The 16394-nt window shown below is 38.7% G+C and overlaps 1 protein-coding gene across 1 annotated transcript; it reads left to right on the top strand.

Moving 5' to 3' along the window:
* The first annotated feature begins 457 nt into the window (after positions 1–457).
* LOC113067698 (meteorin-like protein) lies at positions 458–10880 on the top strand. The gene is made up of 4 exons (XM_026240100.1): positions 458–844; positions 4626–5014; positions 8886–8945; positions 10139–10880. The coding sequence occupies exons 1-4, from the start codon at positions 747–749 to the stop codon at positions 10450–10452; spliced, it is 861 nt and encodes a 286-aa protein (XP_026095885.1). The 5' UTR covers positions 458–746; the 3' UTR covers positions 10453–10880.
* The last annotated feature ends 5514 nt before the right edge of the window (positions 10881–16394 follow it).

The raw sequence follows: 16394 nt of genomic DNA on the forward strand, positions 1-16394 counted from the left end.
AGTATGCTTAAGGTATATGTGTAGGGAGGGATTTATTGTTCAAATAATGTGGCATCCATTTAATAATTAGAATTAAAATAATTTCCACTTGTTCAAATTCGTTATTATTGCATACTGTTTTATAATATAGTCCTACTACAATGTTGAGGTGCAGATAATTGCCACTATTTGCAATAAGTGGTAATGCGATTAATCGTTTGACAGCACTAATTTATACATATTTCCAACTGCTTCATTTATATTCTAATAATAGGCTATACATACTTACACACACACACATGTGATTTAATGAGACGGATTGCGGTGCCTGGAGCTCTTTTGCGCATGCGTCTTGTGTCGGTCAGCTGGCGGTGACGCGCAGAGGAATCCGAGCGGAGCCGCTCACTGAACTCTTGAGGAGCGCTCCTCCAGTGGAGTAAAGCGCTGTTGCTGTCTGCGCATGCGCGCTCTTCAAAGCTCAGAGAGCGGCTCCACTCGGATTCCTCAGCTCTTCACCACCGTCTTCACTCGAGGAAAGCGCTGCTGCTCAGAGCTGAGCATGGAGTGAGCGAGCCAACGCGCGTCTCGGACTTTCGGCATTAGTTGCGCTTCTTGAGTAATTATTACGGGATAGAAAGTGAAACGATACTGTAGAAAAACACCATGTAGTGAAGAAAATACTGACGCTGGACTGTTTCATTCCATACCTGCAAAGCAGAGCTGTATAGTATCGCGCTGGGGGAGAAGTAGACAGCGGTGGGACAAACATGCTCTCGCCGTTCTTGGCGTATTTGCTGTCGGTTGTGGTTCTGTGTCGGACTGCACGCTCCCAGTACTCAAGCGACCAGTGCAGCTGGAGGGGCAGGTGAGACGATTCAAACATCTAGATTATTCAAGTATTCATTAAATGTAACTAAGTGACTTGAATTTAGCGATTTAACTCTGGTTAAATATCTAGGTCAATTAACATTGATACTGTTTAAGTTAAAACGTAAACATTTTGATATTAAAATAAGTATAATAATTATATATATATATATATATATATATATATATATATATATATATATATATATTAATATTATTAGTAGGGTACTTTTTATTAGTTGTTTAGTATTAGTATTTGGTATTAGTGTAAGGCCCAGGGTTTTTTGTTTGTTTGTTTGTTTGTTTTTTCTTGTTTGTTTTTGGTGGCCTGTTAGAAGTGATTGTTATGTGTGCTTGTAGCACCTGTCTCAATTAATCAACATAAAACTTTATTATTATATTCTTATTATTCTTATTTTATTTCTTTCTGTCCAGTTGTTCTCTTGGTCTTAACAGTATGTGTGTATGTACTTATTTTCTTACTCTGACTTATTGTCTTTATTTACTGACGTAACCTGAAAGCAGAAACTATCAGAGCAGTGATTTCATTTCTGCTCACTGGTTCAACCGAACCCATAGTAATCCCTCATGTGTAACATATAATCACTCTATTGTTTGTTAAAAGGCGTTTTAACTCTACCTGAGTTAATAAGCTATTACACATAAGTTTGCACTGCATTCTTCTAGAAGATTTTAGTTTCTATAATAATAGTATTGTCAAGTTAGCTTTTAAATCCTTCAACCTCAGTGGTCAGCTGGATGTGAAAGACATTTTGAATTTATCGGGGTTGGTGATACATTTGTAACTAATGAGGAGATTAGTTCATGCTACAGAATTCCCCACCACATAACTTCATCTCATAACAACATTTTCCTCAACAATAGCTCCCTTACTTCCTTCAAAAATAAAAAATAAAATCTCTCAACATACTTTTTGTGAGGTCTTTTAACAATAACACGGCTACTCTGACTGTGCTGCCGTAATCTGGTGTTGATCTGCCAGGCCCGAGTTCAGCCTCTCATTACGGCAGAGCTGAATTTCAAATGCTCTTAATTAAAGAGGAGCCTTTATAAATGAGGACACGGCAGCTTGCGAGTCTGCTCTGCACATGTGTCACCCCAGTCCTCACCTCTCATTTTGGTGAGAGTTTAATCTGGGGTCTTGCAGCAGGCCTACATTCATCTCTGATTGAAGAACCGCTGGAGGCTTCAGAAGCAGATGGCTCATTTTCTGCCCAACTGACAACGGGCCGCATACTCAAGGCACAGAACCACAGATGATGTCTAAAAGTAGCGGAGAGAGTCTTTTGTGCGGCCGGTGGACAGCGGCAGGACTGCTGCCCGGACATGCAGTTCCTCGTCTTTTGAGGAGTTGAAAGCAATGGGAGGTTCGCTGCGTGACCTGCATTTGCACTTGCATGCTCCGGGTTCGGCTACTGTCTCTGCACTTGTCTGCAGAGAGGCCTGTGTGTCCAAGGAACCATCGACTTGCGTTTCAAAAATCCTACCCACGGCAGGATGCCAGTGCTGGGTCTTGCCAAAACGTTGGAAAGGAGAGAAGAAAAATGAGAGACGGTTAATGTGTATGTGTGTGCGCATGCTTGCACGTGACGGGTCATGCAGCAAGCCTCGCGCGTGGGTCTTAACACCTTGTGTGAAAAGACATTAACTTCATTCTTCCTGCTCTGAGAAAAGCTTTTCTTTCATATGAGCTTGGCTTTGGACTCGACTCAGACTGTTCAGAACAATCACCCTAATGTTTGAAGTTTCCTCTGCTGTGTTGCACGTAAAAGGCCACTAAACTAAAGCTGACTGAAGATCCAAGCGTCATTATTTGGAGGATTACCCGTCATTTGCTTCAAAACGGTTTGGTTTTGCTTTGTTTAATCCAAGGCTTGTAAGTGGTTATTTGTGAAAGTTAACCAGCTATAACTGGATGTCAGTTATTTGGGGAGTAATACATCACAGTGTTTGATGTTTGATGACTGCCTACTATTTGCCTTCCAGTGCTTTAAGGCATCATATGATTGCTTCCAGACAGTAGCCAGCAAAATTATGCTGCCTTTTGAAATAGTTTGTTTTGGCTGACTTCACGGAGAAGCCAAACCCAGAACGATTGCGCTTAGTGAACAAAACTCCTCCAGGATGGAAGACAGAAGTCAAGAGAAACCTGGATTATAACTGTATTTCTGAAGTCAAGAGACTTATCCGATTAAAAAATTAGACTTTTTACCAGTGTTAAATTGATATAGTGGCCCATATTTTCAACCATTTTTGAGATAATCTGCTGCTCTAGGGTTTGTACCGTATATTGACATTGCTAATCATATGTTTGGCCATTAAGTGTCATAATTGGGACTTTTATTGATGGTGTTGAGAACACAATGTCATATTTTTCATATTCATCATCACTGTATTTTAAATCCGCATTTGCTGATTCTGATTCCGCAGATTGCACCGACTTCTCACATTTTTGAGTACGGTGTTTTTTTTTGTTTTTTTTTCAAGACATATTTGGGTTTTTTATGCCGTTTTATTTTGATAGGATAGTGGAAAATTGACAGGAAAGCATAGCGGGATCAGCAAAGGATTTCAAATCAAACTCGGGTTGCTGGAGGCGTAGTTGCTCTACATGTCGATGCACTAACCACAAGGCCATCAGTGCCAACTTTTATGATGGTTTTATAGTTGTGATGAAACATATCTGGCCCTAGATCATCTTCTGTATTCTGTACATCAGATTATAACGGATTATGGAGAGAGAAAAAAAGATAATGTAGGGCAGGGACTTTCTTCAACTGATGATTGGATTTTGAGATCAATAGTGTGTTTTTAGAAAGTAGTTAATGTTAAAAGAAATACAAATTTCTTTTATCTTTGAAAACATAGAAAAACTTGCTATTTAAGTACTATAAATCTGTTTAGCTGATTTCATTTTAAGATTTTTTTTTTCCGTTTTTTTAGTAAATATTGTATAAAGAAATGTATACAGTTTATAAATATAAAAAATACAATTTTAGAGACCGCTATACTTTTATTTACTTTTTAATAAGTGGAGTGAAATCATGTCTATTGACTTTATATCAGCCATTGGACACCTTGTTGCCTATAATGTTGAGCCATCAACAACAACAAAAAATGTATCGTTCAGCCACTAATTTGCATCTTGTTTATTATTTGTTCCGAATCCGAGACGGCAAATATTTTGTATAAATATTTTCAAATAATTATTCTGTTAAATAAGTTAAATTCTTATCTGCATAGTTAATTTATTTAATCTAAAGCAGTTTTACGCACATCATTAAATTGTGGTTAACACTTAACAAGAAGGTCTCACTTGTTTACATTAATAAATGCATTAACAGTGCTATTTAGTAAAAATATAAATGTTCATGTTAGTTCGCAGTGCCTTAACTAATGTTTAAATTAAACTGTAAAAATGTATTGGTAAATGTTGAAATTAAGAAATGAACATTGACTAAAATTATTACGATGTATTTTCATTAGTTAAACTACATGAATTAAACTCAATGCGGTAAACTAATGGTAACAAATAAAACCTTATTGTAAAATGTTACAAAATTGTGTTTTTTTCATGTATATCGCACATCACCTGACCTAAAAAAAAAACAAACAAACAAAAAAACGCTGCCTGTGCAGAGAGTTTCAGTTTATTTTCAGTTTATTTACTTACAAGGTTCGGTTTCAGTAGAATTCTGTCATTTAAATTAGGGTTGGTCTTGGAACCGAGCTTATATCTTCTTTCTCTTTTCTTGAAGTGGGCTGACTCATGAGGGACACACTCGGGATGTGGAACAGGTGTATCTCCGCTGTGCCCAGGGGTTTCTGGAGTGGCTTTACCCCACAGGAGCCATCATTGTCAACCTGCGGCCAAACACACTGTCCCCAGCGGCGTCTCTTCTCTCCGTCTGCATCAAGCCCTCTAAAGAATCCAGCGGGACCCACATCTACCTGGACCGGCTGGGCAAACTGCGTCTGCTCCTCCGTGAGGAAGATCAGGCCGAGGGGAAAGTGCACTGTTTCAGCATCCAGGACGGGGCGCTCTTCATCGAGGCAGTGCCTCAAAGGGACATCAGCCGAAAAATCACAGCCTTCCAGTACGAGCTGGTCAACCACAGACCAGCAGCAGATCCACAGTCATTATCTGGTATGAGGTTCTCTTGATCTTTAAAGACTTGCTTGACAAGCACAGTTTTCTTTCATGTGATGTATTTCCTGAAATGGAAATGTGCATGTTTTTTGCCAAATCTAAGGAGTAGAATAGAATTTGTTAATATGTAAAACAGAAAACAATCTCGGCTAAAAATCTAATTATTATTTCCTTGATTATTTAAAGAACACTAAGTCTTTTTTTTATGTTTATGTTTTTGAAAGAAGCTCACCAAGTTATATTTATTTGATCAAAAATACAGTAAAACAATAATATTGTGAAATATAAAATATGATATATATGATATCTGATATAAAATATCAGTTTTATGTCATTACTCCAGTCTTCAGCGTCGCTTGATCCGTCAGAAATCATTATAATATGCTGATTTACTGCTCAAGAAACATTTGTTTGAAATAGAAATCTTTTATAACACAAAAATGTCCTTACTGTCACTTTTGATCAATTTAAGCCATCCTTGCTGAATAAAATAATTAATTTCTATAAAGAAAAACTTTTACAAATTAAAAAAATTCAAGTTTTTGTTTTTAGATGCACCCTCGTTTTCTATTGAATTTCAACAATAATTGCTTCTTTCAGCAAAAAGTATTATTAAATTTCTGTGACTCCAGGGTTTTTAGGTGCACGGTTGTCAATGCACGCAATACCAAGGGTATGTTTATTTTAAAAAGTATGCGATCTGAAGCCAATGTTTTCATGCCCAGCAACAGATGATATCTTTACCTCAGGAAACGTTCTCCCCTCTGTGATGCCGAGATGGTGGATCTGTGCTCGTATTTGCTTTGGAAAGTGATACTGATTTAAACCTTGTTTTCCGTGCGTTAAATACCGACTGCGTTTTCCAGGATGTGAAAACGTGAAATATTCAGCCTCCTTTCAGAAATTACATTTCAAGCAGTGCACCTGCCAAAACCAAAGAGCTGAATGGCCTGAAGCAGTATAGATGCATCATATAACAAGTCAGTTTCCTCTCCCAAAAAAAGCAAAAGTATTGTTTAGTGTGCCCCCCCCCCCCCTCTCAGGGGGGTATGAATTCATAACTGCCATGTAAAACTGGCTCTGATAAAGAGCTGTATTTTGCAGGCATGGATACAGTGTAAAGCAGAGAAGCTTTAAACAGTTTCTGTGTTTTGGGACTGTGTGGCATCAGCGATCTGAGCGGGCACATCTGTAAGGTGACCTGGTTTCCTTTTTCCGAGCTTTTGGCTTTTTTCGCATTCACCTCATGAATGTTGACCTGTTGTGCTGGAATTGAGTTGCTTTCCGTCACTGTGGAATGTGTTTTAGTCCAGCTGTTGGGAGGACATATTATCTCCATCTTTTTTCCCCCTACTCCCTTCCTCTTCCTCTTTTCCCCTCTCTCTCTCTCTGGCTTCCCCTCCCTCACTTTTTCCTTCATTAATTTTCGTTCCGCCTCTCTGAAGTGGTTGGGATGCAGGCAAAGTTGCATATGAATCTTTTCTCCATTAGCATGGAATGCAGAGGGACCAGATGTAGCAGGGACACTATCTTCCCCTTTTGCCCAGCCTGTGTGTGAAGTGGTTGCGATCCCAGCAGCGATGCATTAATTCGGGGCAGTGAGGGCTGCTGACTCAGATGCCAGCCCATTCCAGCGGTTCTGTTTAAACTTTTGCATGTGATCCGCCGCAAAGCTTTTAAGCGCAGCTTTGGCGTTCAGGATGTGGCAGCGGTTAACGCTTCACATCAAACCTCTGCCAGGCCTAGCGTTCTGAACGATCACCCGCTTTGAAGCTTTGGCGTTTGCCAGCTGTTGCGAAGCTGATTCCTGGATGACCTCTGGCCCCGTTGGTGGTGCGATATTTCTTGTGTTGCAACACAGCCGACCTCTGGTCCGCTCTCCTTCACCCACAGTTTCCTCAACAGACAAGACCCACTGTGCTCATATGTGAAGGGTCAGGTTCAGCAGATCGGGTTTTGATACGTACCAGTTATTTTGCCCATTTTCCATGGTTATGCCCAATCTACGGTGATACCAGTAAATCTAGATTGCTATTATTTAAACAGTCTATCAGCCTACACTGTAAACAGCCATTGCTGATGCACAAGCAGTGCATCCATTTTATAATGGGAGTGATTTTAGGTTTTTTATGGTTAATAACATGTATTATATTTAATGTTTTAAAAGAAATTAATACATAAATTGCACCTTAAATATCCTCCCCAATACCTAAACTTAACAACTACCTTACTAACTATCAATAAGCAGCAAATTAGGAGTTTAAGACAAGTCTTTTTGATGGCAAGAATTGCACCTTAAAATAAAGTGTGACGGTAAATAATAACAGTAAATTATGCATATTATGTATTATATATTATATTGCACATTACTTAATAGCATTTACACCTCTTCATGCCCTGTACAGACAGAATTATACTCTGTATTTGGGTAATTACACTGTAATAACCACATCCTAAAATAAAGTGTAACTAAAAATGTATAACTGTTTCCAAAAATAACAACAACTTTGATAATAATAAAAGAATTAGAATGGTTTCTGAAAGACCTTGTGGCACTGAAGATTGGGGCAATTTAGCTTTACATCACAAGTATATATTACATTTTGAATAATAGTATAATAGAGAACATTTATTTTAAATGTTCAACATTTTTCACAATATTACAGTTTTTTTTAATTGCTTTTTTTGTTTGTTTGTTTGTTTGATCGTGGACACTTGTTTGTCACTCTTATTTGTGACTTGCTTCCAGTGTAGATTGGGTGTCGGGCACCATACGACACTCACCTTATAACAATGTTGTTGCATTTTTAAGGTATGAACCAGAATATCCTTTAACAATTGCATCACAATGCACTAAAAAACAAAATACCTTAGCAACCACATTGCAATTCGTTGTTCCCACCCATAACAATGAAGTCTTATGGTGATGAGTTTTGGGCTGCTAGCTAACACCCACATTTACTGTAATTGTTAAAGTTTTTAAAGCCCCTCAATCCACTTGCACTCATAGACAGCTAAACTTTTGCCTGTCACACACACCTGCCCTAACCCACAGACCGCTACCCATAAACCCATAAAATACCCATAAACCCCTCCACCCAGCCACCTGAAACAACCAGTCGCTCGCTCCTTCCTGCAAGCCTGTGAGTGTAGAGACCCTCCAGACAAATGTGCTGGATTGTGGGGGGCTGTAATGACCCCAGAGCCACAAAACTGTGGCCTGATTTATTTAGATAGTGAAACATGCTGATCAAAGCCGACACGGTGCTGCCAGTGTTTAGGTTACACTGATTGCCTTACAGGACTCCTAAAAGCAACAGAGTGTTTGTCTCTTGTCAAGTGTCGCTATGGGACTAACTTTACGTTGTTGGCACAGGTGAAACATGGGCTCCACTGGACGTTTCTTTTTTTTGTTTTCGGACCCTGAGCTACTAGTCCTTGGAGTCTCTGCTCCTTGTTGGAGTTCTTCTCAGCTGGATCTCATTTGCGTTGGGGTGTGAGGACGCGGCGTGTGTTTGTCAGTGTTTTTTTTAGAGGGGGAAGGGTCGAGATGTTTCCCTCCTCTCCACCATTTTTTTTTTTAATGAGGAGCCTTTTCTCGCAGGCCACCCCGCATTTCTGTTTGGTTAGAAGCCGACAAACCGTGACGATAAAGTTGGCTTCTTCATGCTCAATAAATAACCATCTGCAGCAGAAATTAATTATGTCTTTGAAAGTCCACGTAGCGGGTGTAGATAGATCAGTGTGCTGATTTTTGTTAGAAAGATTAAAAACGAAAAACTTATGCACGTTATTGTTTTTACTGTTGCTTTACCATCGAGCGTTGGCTGTGCTTGGTCTGATTTTGTTGTTCTGTATCTCTCCACAGCACCCTGCCAACCCTGTACAGATGCGGAGGCCCTGCTGGCTGTATGCACCAGTGACTTTGGTAAGACAAGTCTCATCTTTAAATGTTTTTGATAATCACAAGTTTAAAATCAAAGTGAATTAGGAATTGAATTTCAGTTATAATTTGGAACCAGTCTGAAAGCATCCTTCCCATCAGGCAACTGTTTGAGTTACACAAATACTTTGATGGGATCAAATACGCTTCTTCAAAGAATCAAATAAGTGAATAAGCTGAAATTCCTGCAGGATTTGGTTCTTAAGAATACTACAGGCTGATAAATGGACCACATTCACACCAGCCAGTTAACAGGCCAATATTTGGCCCTATTAGCTCCATTCTTTACTGACAGCCTTGTTCATGGATTTAATCCTATTATTATAATTGAGTATTTTAAGAATAAACATTCACATAGAACAAATATCTGTGTTTATAAATTGAAGTGGCAGTGGAATAATAAAAAAACGAATTAACAAAGCTTGAGTCGAGGCTCTTCAAAATCCATATTAAATCTATCCTAATCCTAAAGACTAGGCATTCTCAAGGCAACATCAAAGTTGACTTGCAATTATACTCATTTTGTTGATACAATTTGATAATTGCTAATAAATATCATACATTTTCACAACATATCAGCACTCCAGTATTAGTAATAGTATATAACTAAAAAGAATTGTAATATTCTACCTACTCTACCTCTACTCCTATTGGTGTAGAGGTAATGTTTTTAAAAACGTAGTTTGCGTTTTGTTTGAATCAAAAATTCATCATAATAAGAAATGGTCCCACTTTAGTTTGGGGATCAATTCTCACTTTTAACTCCAACTCCTGTTTCAATAAATGTTTCCTGTTTCCTAATTTGCTGCTCATTAACGGTATGGTAGTTGTTCAGTTTTGGATGTGGGATAGGATTAAGGAAGGTTGTGCAGAATAAGGCATTAATATGTGCTTTATAAGTACTAATAGCCAGCCAATATGCAAGTAACATGAATGCTCATAAGCAACAGGCTAATTGGTGAGAATTGGTCTTTAAAATAAAGTTTTTCCTAAGAAATGATGTCAAGAGAAATCTCCCATTAAAATCTTTTAAGATTGTTGGCCCGTTGTGCTATACATTAAAATGGGAAGCCATATACATTCTTAGAGTTGTTTGACCAGGGATAATGTAGTCAGTATGGAGAGAAGAAAAAAACAACTATGTTTTTCTTACATTGTTTTATTTTTTCTCTCTACAGTGGCGCGGGGCAGTATTCTTGGTGTGGCGGAGGAGGAGGACCAGACCTCTGTCACCGTGTCCCTGAGTCGCCTTTACAGACAGAAGACACAAGTGTTTGTGTCAGGGGGCGGCCGGGCTAAACGCTGGACAGGCTTTGTGAAGATGCCCAGGCAGTGTGGGGTTAAACCAGGGGAGGGCGAGTTCCTCTTCACTGGGACGGTGCGATTCGGAGAGGCCTGGCTCAGCTGTGCTCCACGGTACAAGGACTTCCTTCGGGTGTATCAGGACGCACAGCAGCAAGGGACCAACCCATGTCATTTGGACACAGACTGAATTCTTTGCAGGAAACCACACGGTCCGCCCCGTCGTGAGGAACTGTGACCCTGCGAGCAGCTGTCTGTCTCTGTTGGTGTCTGCAGAGAGAGATTGAGTTTAAATCATATAGACTGCAATACTGATGCAGAAACCTGCTGTCCCAGCATTGCCTGAGACGTGACTCATGCTCTTAAAACGTCCCGCAAAGACAACCCAAGTTGGACTTGAATTAACTAAACCAATGCCGATTTCTCCCGATATGTCTTAAGACTGATATTTTTTTCTTTTCTTTTTTTTCTTGTGGTCACAATGTAGCAGATCTGGCTGATGAATGTGTAAAAATGTGAAAAGAACATTCTAAAACGGAAGTCCCAAATGCTTTGTAAAAAGCTTGATGTACAGTTTTGCAGTTGTTTCTATGACAGAAATATATTGATGAAAAAGCCTGCTTTTTAATTTTAATTTTTTAAGAAAATTTGAAGTGCAATTCCTGTCTGTGTTTTGTATTCAGGCTGTTCAGTTGCAAATGTGTCTTTCCAAGGATTAAAACGATTTCTTTTCTCTTTGGAATCAAATTATGTGCTGTTTTTTTTTTCCCATCTATTGTGAAATACTTAATCTTTGAACTTTTTAAAAAATTATTTTTATTACTTCTATATAGTCACTGTTTACTGGAGTGCTGCATATGGTACATGCTTAAAGGGAGAGTTCACAAAAAAAAAAAAAAATATATATATATATATATATATATATATATATATATATATATATATATATATATATATATATATTCTGTCATCATTTACTGGTCCTCATGTTGTTTAAAATTTCAGTGAAACGCAAATGCAAAACTGGCATTTTTCAAAATATCTATTTAGTGTTCCAGAGAAAGTCTTGCGGTCATTCTACAAAAAAGGAACAACATAACTTTCAAGTGTTACAGATCGGAAACTTGGTTAATAACCGGTTTGTAATGTTCAGTTATATTTTGTTCCAATAATTTTCTATGAAACCAAAGAGTTTTTCACTGTGCAGTTTCAGAATCCAAAAACATTTCACTAATCGCTGGTTTGTTCAAAATTCTGAGCAAATGGTGACGCTTGATGATTTGAGGTATTAGTAAACTTAATAAACTTAGCAGAATCTACAAAATGTTAAAATAGCAGAAATAAGAGGAATCATTTGTTTTTCCATTTAGTACTACACTGCAAAATCAGGGTACATAATAGATGTTTATACATAAACTTCAAGACAAAATAATGAATTTATGACAACTAATGTACTTGAAAAATGTAAACACTCCCTTCCTAAAGTATTGGAACAGTGAGACCAATTCCTTACTTTTTCCTGTTGACTGCAAATATTTGGGTTTGGCATCAAAAGATGAATATGAGACAAGAGATTTCAGCCTTTATTTCCTGGATCTGATTAGAAGATGGCACCTTTTGCTTGAACCCACCCAATGCTCTTGTGACCAAAAGTATTGGAACAAACTGACTTAAACTAGATTAAGGTGAATGAGACTTAATATTTAGTTGCAAATCCTGTAACCCATTGACATCACCAAACTTTTGCATTCTTCTTTTGTGTTGCTTTTCCAGGCTTTCACAGCAGCCTCTTTTCAGTTTTGGGGGGTTACTCCCTTCAGTTTCTTCTCTAGCAGGTAAAATGCATGCTCTATAGGGTTTAAGTCTGGATATTGACTTGGCCACTCTAAAACCTTCCACTTCTTGCCCCTGATGAACTCCTTTGTTGCTTTGGCACTATGTTTTGGGTCATTATCTTGCTGCATGATGAAGGATCCCCCAATCAGTTTGGATGCATCTTTCTGTAAATGGGCAGACAACATTTTTCTGTAGACCTCTGAGTTCATTTTGCTGCCTCTGTCATGTGTTACATCATCAGTTAAGATTAATGAGCCCGTCCCAGAAGAAGCGATGCAAACCCAAGCCATGACATTACCTCCACTTTGCTTCAGATTAGCTTCTATGTTTGGGATCATGAGCAGATCCTTTGTTTTCTCCAAACTTTAGCCTTTCCATCACTTTGGTAAAGGTTAGTCTTTGTCTAATCAGTCCATAAATCTTTGTCCAGAATTTTTGAGGCTTGTCTCTTATTGAGTGGTTTGGATCTTCTGGTGTAGACTCCGTACTTTTGTTCATGAAGTCTTCTGTGAACAGTAGATTGTGATACCTTCACTTCTGCGCTCCTGAGGTTGTTGGTGATGTCACTAAAAGTTGTTTTGGTTTTTTTTTATAGCTGTCAAATGGTTTTTGTCGTCAAGTGCTCATGTTTTCCTTGGTCTACCTGTTCAAGGGCTGTTAATTGGTACACCAGTGGTTTCTTCCTCGGGATTGTACTGGTTGTAGGGCCAATGTGTGTGTGCAATGGGTCTGATTGATTCTCCATCTTCTCTCAGCTCACAGTTGATTGTTTTCCACCCAAAGACAGCTCGCTGGGTTTCATGTTGGTTATATGTCTAGCTATAAAAGCTGCACAGGCAAAATCCAAATTTGAAACTGAGCGCATGTAACATTTAGCCTCCTTGTTAGTGCGTCCCCCTCCCATGCCGGAAGACCCGGGTTCGAGCCCCGCTCGGAGCGAGTGCGAGGAGCGTCAGAGAGGACCCGGGTGAGAGGGGTTACACGCAGACATTCAGTGCTATTTATTGTTTGAATAATCAATATAATAGGGCACACCAGGGCAACAAAACACACCTGTCAATCACATGTTCCAATACGTTTGGTCACATGAGCAATGGGTTGAAACAAAATGTGCCTATTATATTGATTGATCCTTTAAGTTGTGTTTATCTGATCCAGAGGTGAATACCTTTAAATTAAAGCTGAAATGTTGATCTTTTGCCTCGTATTCATCTTTTGATGTCCACCCCAAAATGTTTTCAGTCAACAGCAAAAATAAAGGAATTGGCCTTACTGTTCCAATACTTTTGGAGGGGAGAGTATATGGCTAATACATAATACTGTTGTTTTTGGACAGTTGTTCATGAGCCTTTTGTTTTTCCTGAGGAGTTAAAATTGCCCACTGCTCTTCAGACAAGTCCTTCAGCTCCTGCACATTATTTGCTTTTTCCAGCTACTTTTCCAGAACTCATTTTAAAAAATGACTGGTTTTAAGATCCTTTTTTTTTTTTTTTTACTCTGAGGACAACTGAGGGATTCATACACAACTATTACAAAAGATGCAAACATTTACTACTGCACAAAGTAAACGGTGCATTAAAAGTGGGGGGTGAAAACTTTTGAACAGGATGATTCGGAGAAACTAATGAATTTTTTTTTTTTTATGATTATTATTATTATTATTATTATTATTATTATTATTATTTAGCACTGCCCTTCAGAAGCTATAAGATATTTGCAAGTTTCCCAGAAGACAAAATAAATACAAATTATACCAATCATCCTGCAAATGGGCCCATTTTGTTGTCATAGTTGGGTAAACTTTCATTTTTTAGCATTTCATATATACTCCCTTCTCAAACAAAACGCCTCTGTCATTGTAGCAACCTCATGTTTGTGATTAACTAACCAACCAACCTCCTCTTCTCCCATTATTATTAAATCAAGAACATGAGGCATAACAAGCTTTATCCATTGAGCATTGTGTGCGGATTCACTTCCGTCTGGACTCCCTCCGAGAAATATCTGGCTTTCACGCTGGTGTTGGTGGTTGGTCTATTGGTCCAGCTCCATATGAAATGCATTACTTCTGGTTTTCCAGCCATACAGGAGAGTTATCATTCACTGGAAGCAGACTGGAGCGGATTCCTCTCCACGGGTTGCTGCGGTGCCCAGGGAGGCACTCAGTCAAGGTCAGAGTGAAAGGGCTCTTTGTATGAGCCGGGCCGGTCTGAGAGAGCGAGACGGCTTCAATAGAGCCCTGTGATGCCACACAAAATGGAGGAGCGGGCCATGTGGACTATGAATCTGAACATTCCTGATGCTCATGGCTCACTTTCAGATCATCTATTTCAACATACAGAAATGAGAGTTTGTCATTTCAAAGAAGTTGTTGCAAAAACTTTTGGTTCTCGTTGGAGTTTTGCTTTTCTCCATCTCGTTCTGCTTTACATTTGACAGAAACACACCCATAATGTCTCTCAGTGAGTGGCCACAAATAGACAATTGCTTTTGCAGGCTGATCTGTGCTCAATGGAGAGTCTGAATTCCAGTCTAACGGCGGCAGCTCTGGAATCGCTCACTGGGAAATGCAAACACTGTTCCCATGACAACGCTGTGGTGCAGCAAACCCTCGCTCCGAGCTCCTACGAGGTGAAAGGGAAAAGAAAGGAAAAGAAGCATGGGTGTCCATTTGAACCGGCACTTTGAGTGCCTCGCTGGCGACGTTCTGTCCAAGTGTATCCCGACCGCATTGTGAAGTATGTTTGGGGTTTATGGATAAGATGTTCCCTCTGGAACTAGACGGTGACCTTGATGCCACATTGCCACTGTTCAGTTGTTGATCTAGACTTATATTTAAACTGAGGAAGTGGACCTATGCCACACTCACAATGATAAAGTTGCTATGTCTTGCAGAATGACCTTCCCCAAAACCAAGCTTATCTGTTCACTCGGACTCAACTGAAAATTTGAGGCATTAGATTAGAAATGGTTCACCCAAAATGTACAATTCTGCCATTATTAACAAGGAGGCGCTCAGTCAGGAACACTTCGGTTATCCTGCTTGATTCATATGGATTACTTTTATGATGTATTTTTGAAGTGTGAACAGTGATAAACCGACAACTTTAAGACCAAGCAGAAAACTTTTCCAACTAGTTGTCCTGTACAACCACTGTTTTCCAGATTTTTGGTTCACAACATATGTTCATGTTTTATTGAAACGTATCTGCAGTGTTTTGCCTGATTTAACATTTCTTTCTTCAAACTCGTAAGACTGTAAAATGAATTTTTAGTGTAACTTGAGATTTAACTTTGACACTTCAGAAAAGTTCATAAAGACATCATAAAGTAGGGTTGTGCGAGGCTAGTCAACTAATCAATTATCGAAAATGCTGCTGCTAGTTGACATTGGAAGATTGGAAAATAATATGAATAAAACTAAATTTGAAAAGCTTTTGTAGAAACTTTTCATGTTAAATACACAAATTCACGAATAACGCCTAATGAAATATAGTTTATATGCGCAGCACTGCTTTGTTTACAGGGATACCTATGATAACCGATGTACAAAAGCGCCACCCTCTTGTCCACCTGAACAGAGTGAATCTGCATTTTCATTTCGGTCGCTTGCATTTGTTGCCGTCAGTGTAGTAAAATTTTAATGGAAAATAAGAACAATTCAGATAAGGCTTATGGAATTATTTGACTTTTTGATTCATAGTAATGTTTTTTTAGTATTCAAAATGGATCACATGTACAGACACAATGTCTTCTGAGTGTTTCTTATATTAAGGCTAATCGACTAGTCAGTTACAAAAGTTCTGTTTAACCGACAATAAAATTAGTCGTAGCGCACCTCCCTACATTAGATCAATAAATTCATATGAATCGAGCAGTTTAATCAAACTGTTTCCAAAGAGGCAATATTGCTCCTCCATAAATATAGTATACAACTGTTTTATTTTGCTTGAGCACTTTGTAAAGAAAATACCTGGAGAATGCATCCTGTTAGCATTCCCATGCAAATCAATGAAACTTGATTTCGGTCGTCTGGTGCAGGAGCCCTCAGAAATATCATTTCTACAAAATAAGATATTTTAAAGTATTTTTGGACTCTAAACAACAGAAGACAAACACTGGTCCCTGGTAAGGTAAAAGGCTACAGACAATGCAAAATATGTCCATTTCAAGCTTTCAAAAGTCCTTTAGGCTAATGAAATGCTAACCAGCCAAACCTTGATCCCTTGGCATAAACGGACCATTTAAAGGCCAAGCAGAAGCCTTTGGTTTTCAACCAATGTTTTCCAGACTTCT

This window comes from Carassius auratus, linkage group LG28B (genome assembly GCF_003368295.1).
Source record: "Carassius auratus strain Wakin linkage group LG28B, ASM336829v1, whole genome shotgun sequence".
Classification (NCBI taxonomy): Eukaryota; Metazoa; Chordata; class Actinopteri; order Cypriniformes; family Cyprinidae; genus Carassius; species Carassius auratus.

Excerpts from the sequence above, each read along its gene's own strand:
- LOC113067698 (XM_026240100.1), top strand. The coding sequence starts at position 747 with ATGCTCTCGCCGTTCTTGGCGTATTTGCTGTCGGTTGTGGTTCTGTGT. Across the intron at positions 845-4,625 it reads CAGTGCAGCTGGAGGGGCAG|TGGGCTGACTCATGAGGGAC; the intron begins GTGAGACGATTC and ends CTTTTCTTGAAG. Across the intron at positions 5,015-8,885 it reads AGATCCACAGTCATTATCTG|CACCCTGCCAACCCTGTACA; the intron begins GTATGAGGTTCT and ends ATCTCTCCACAG.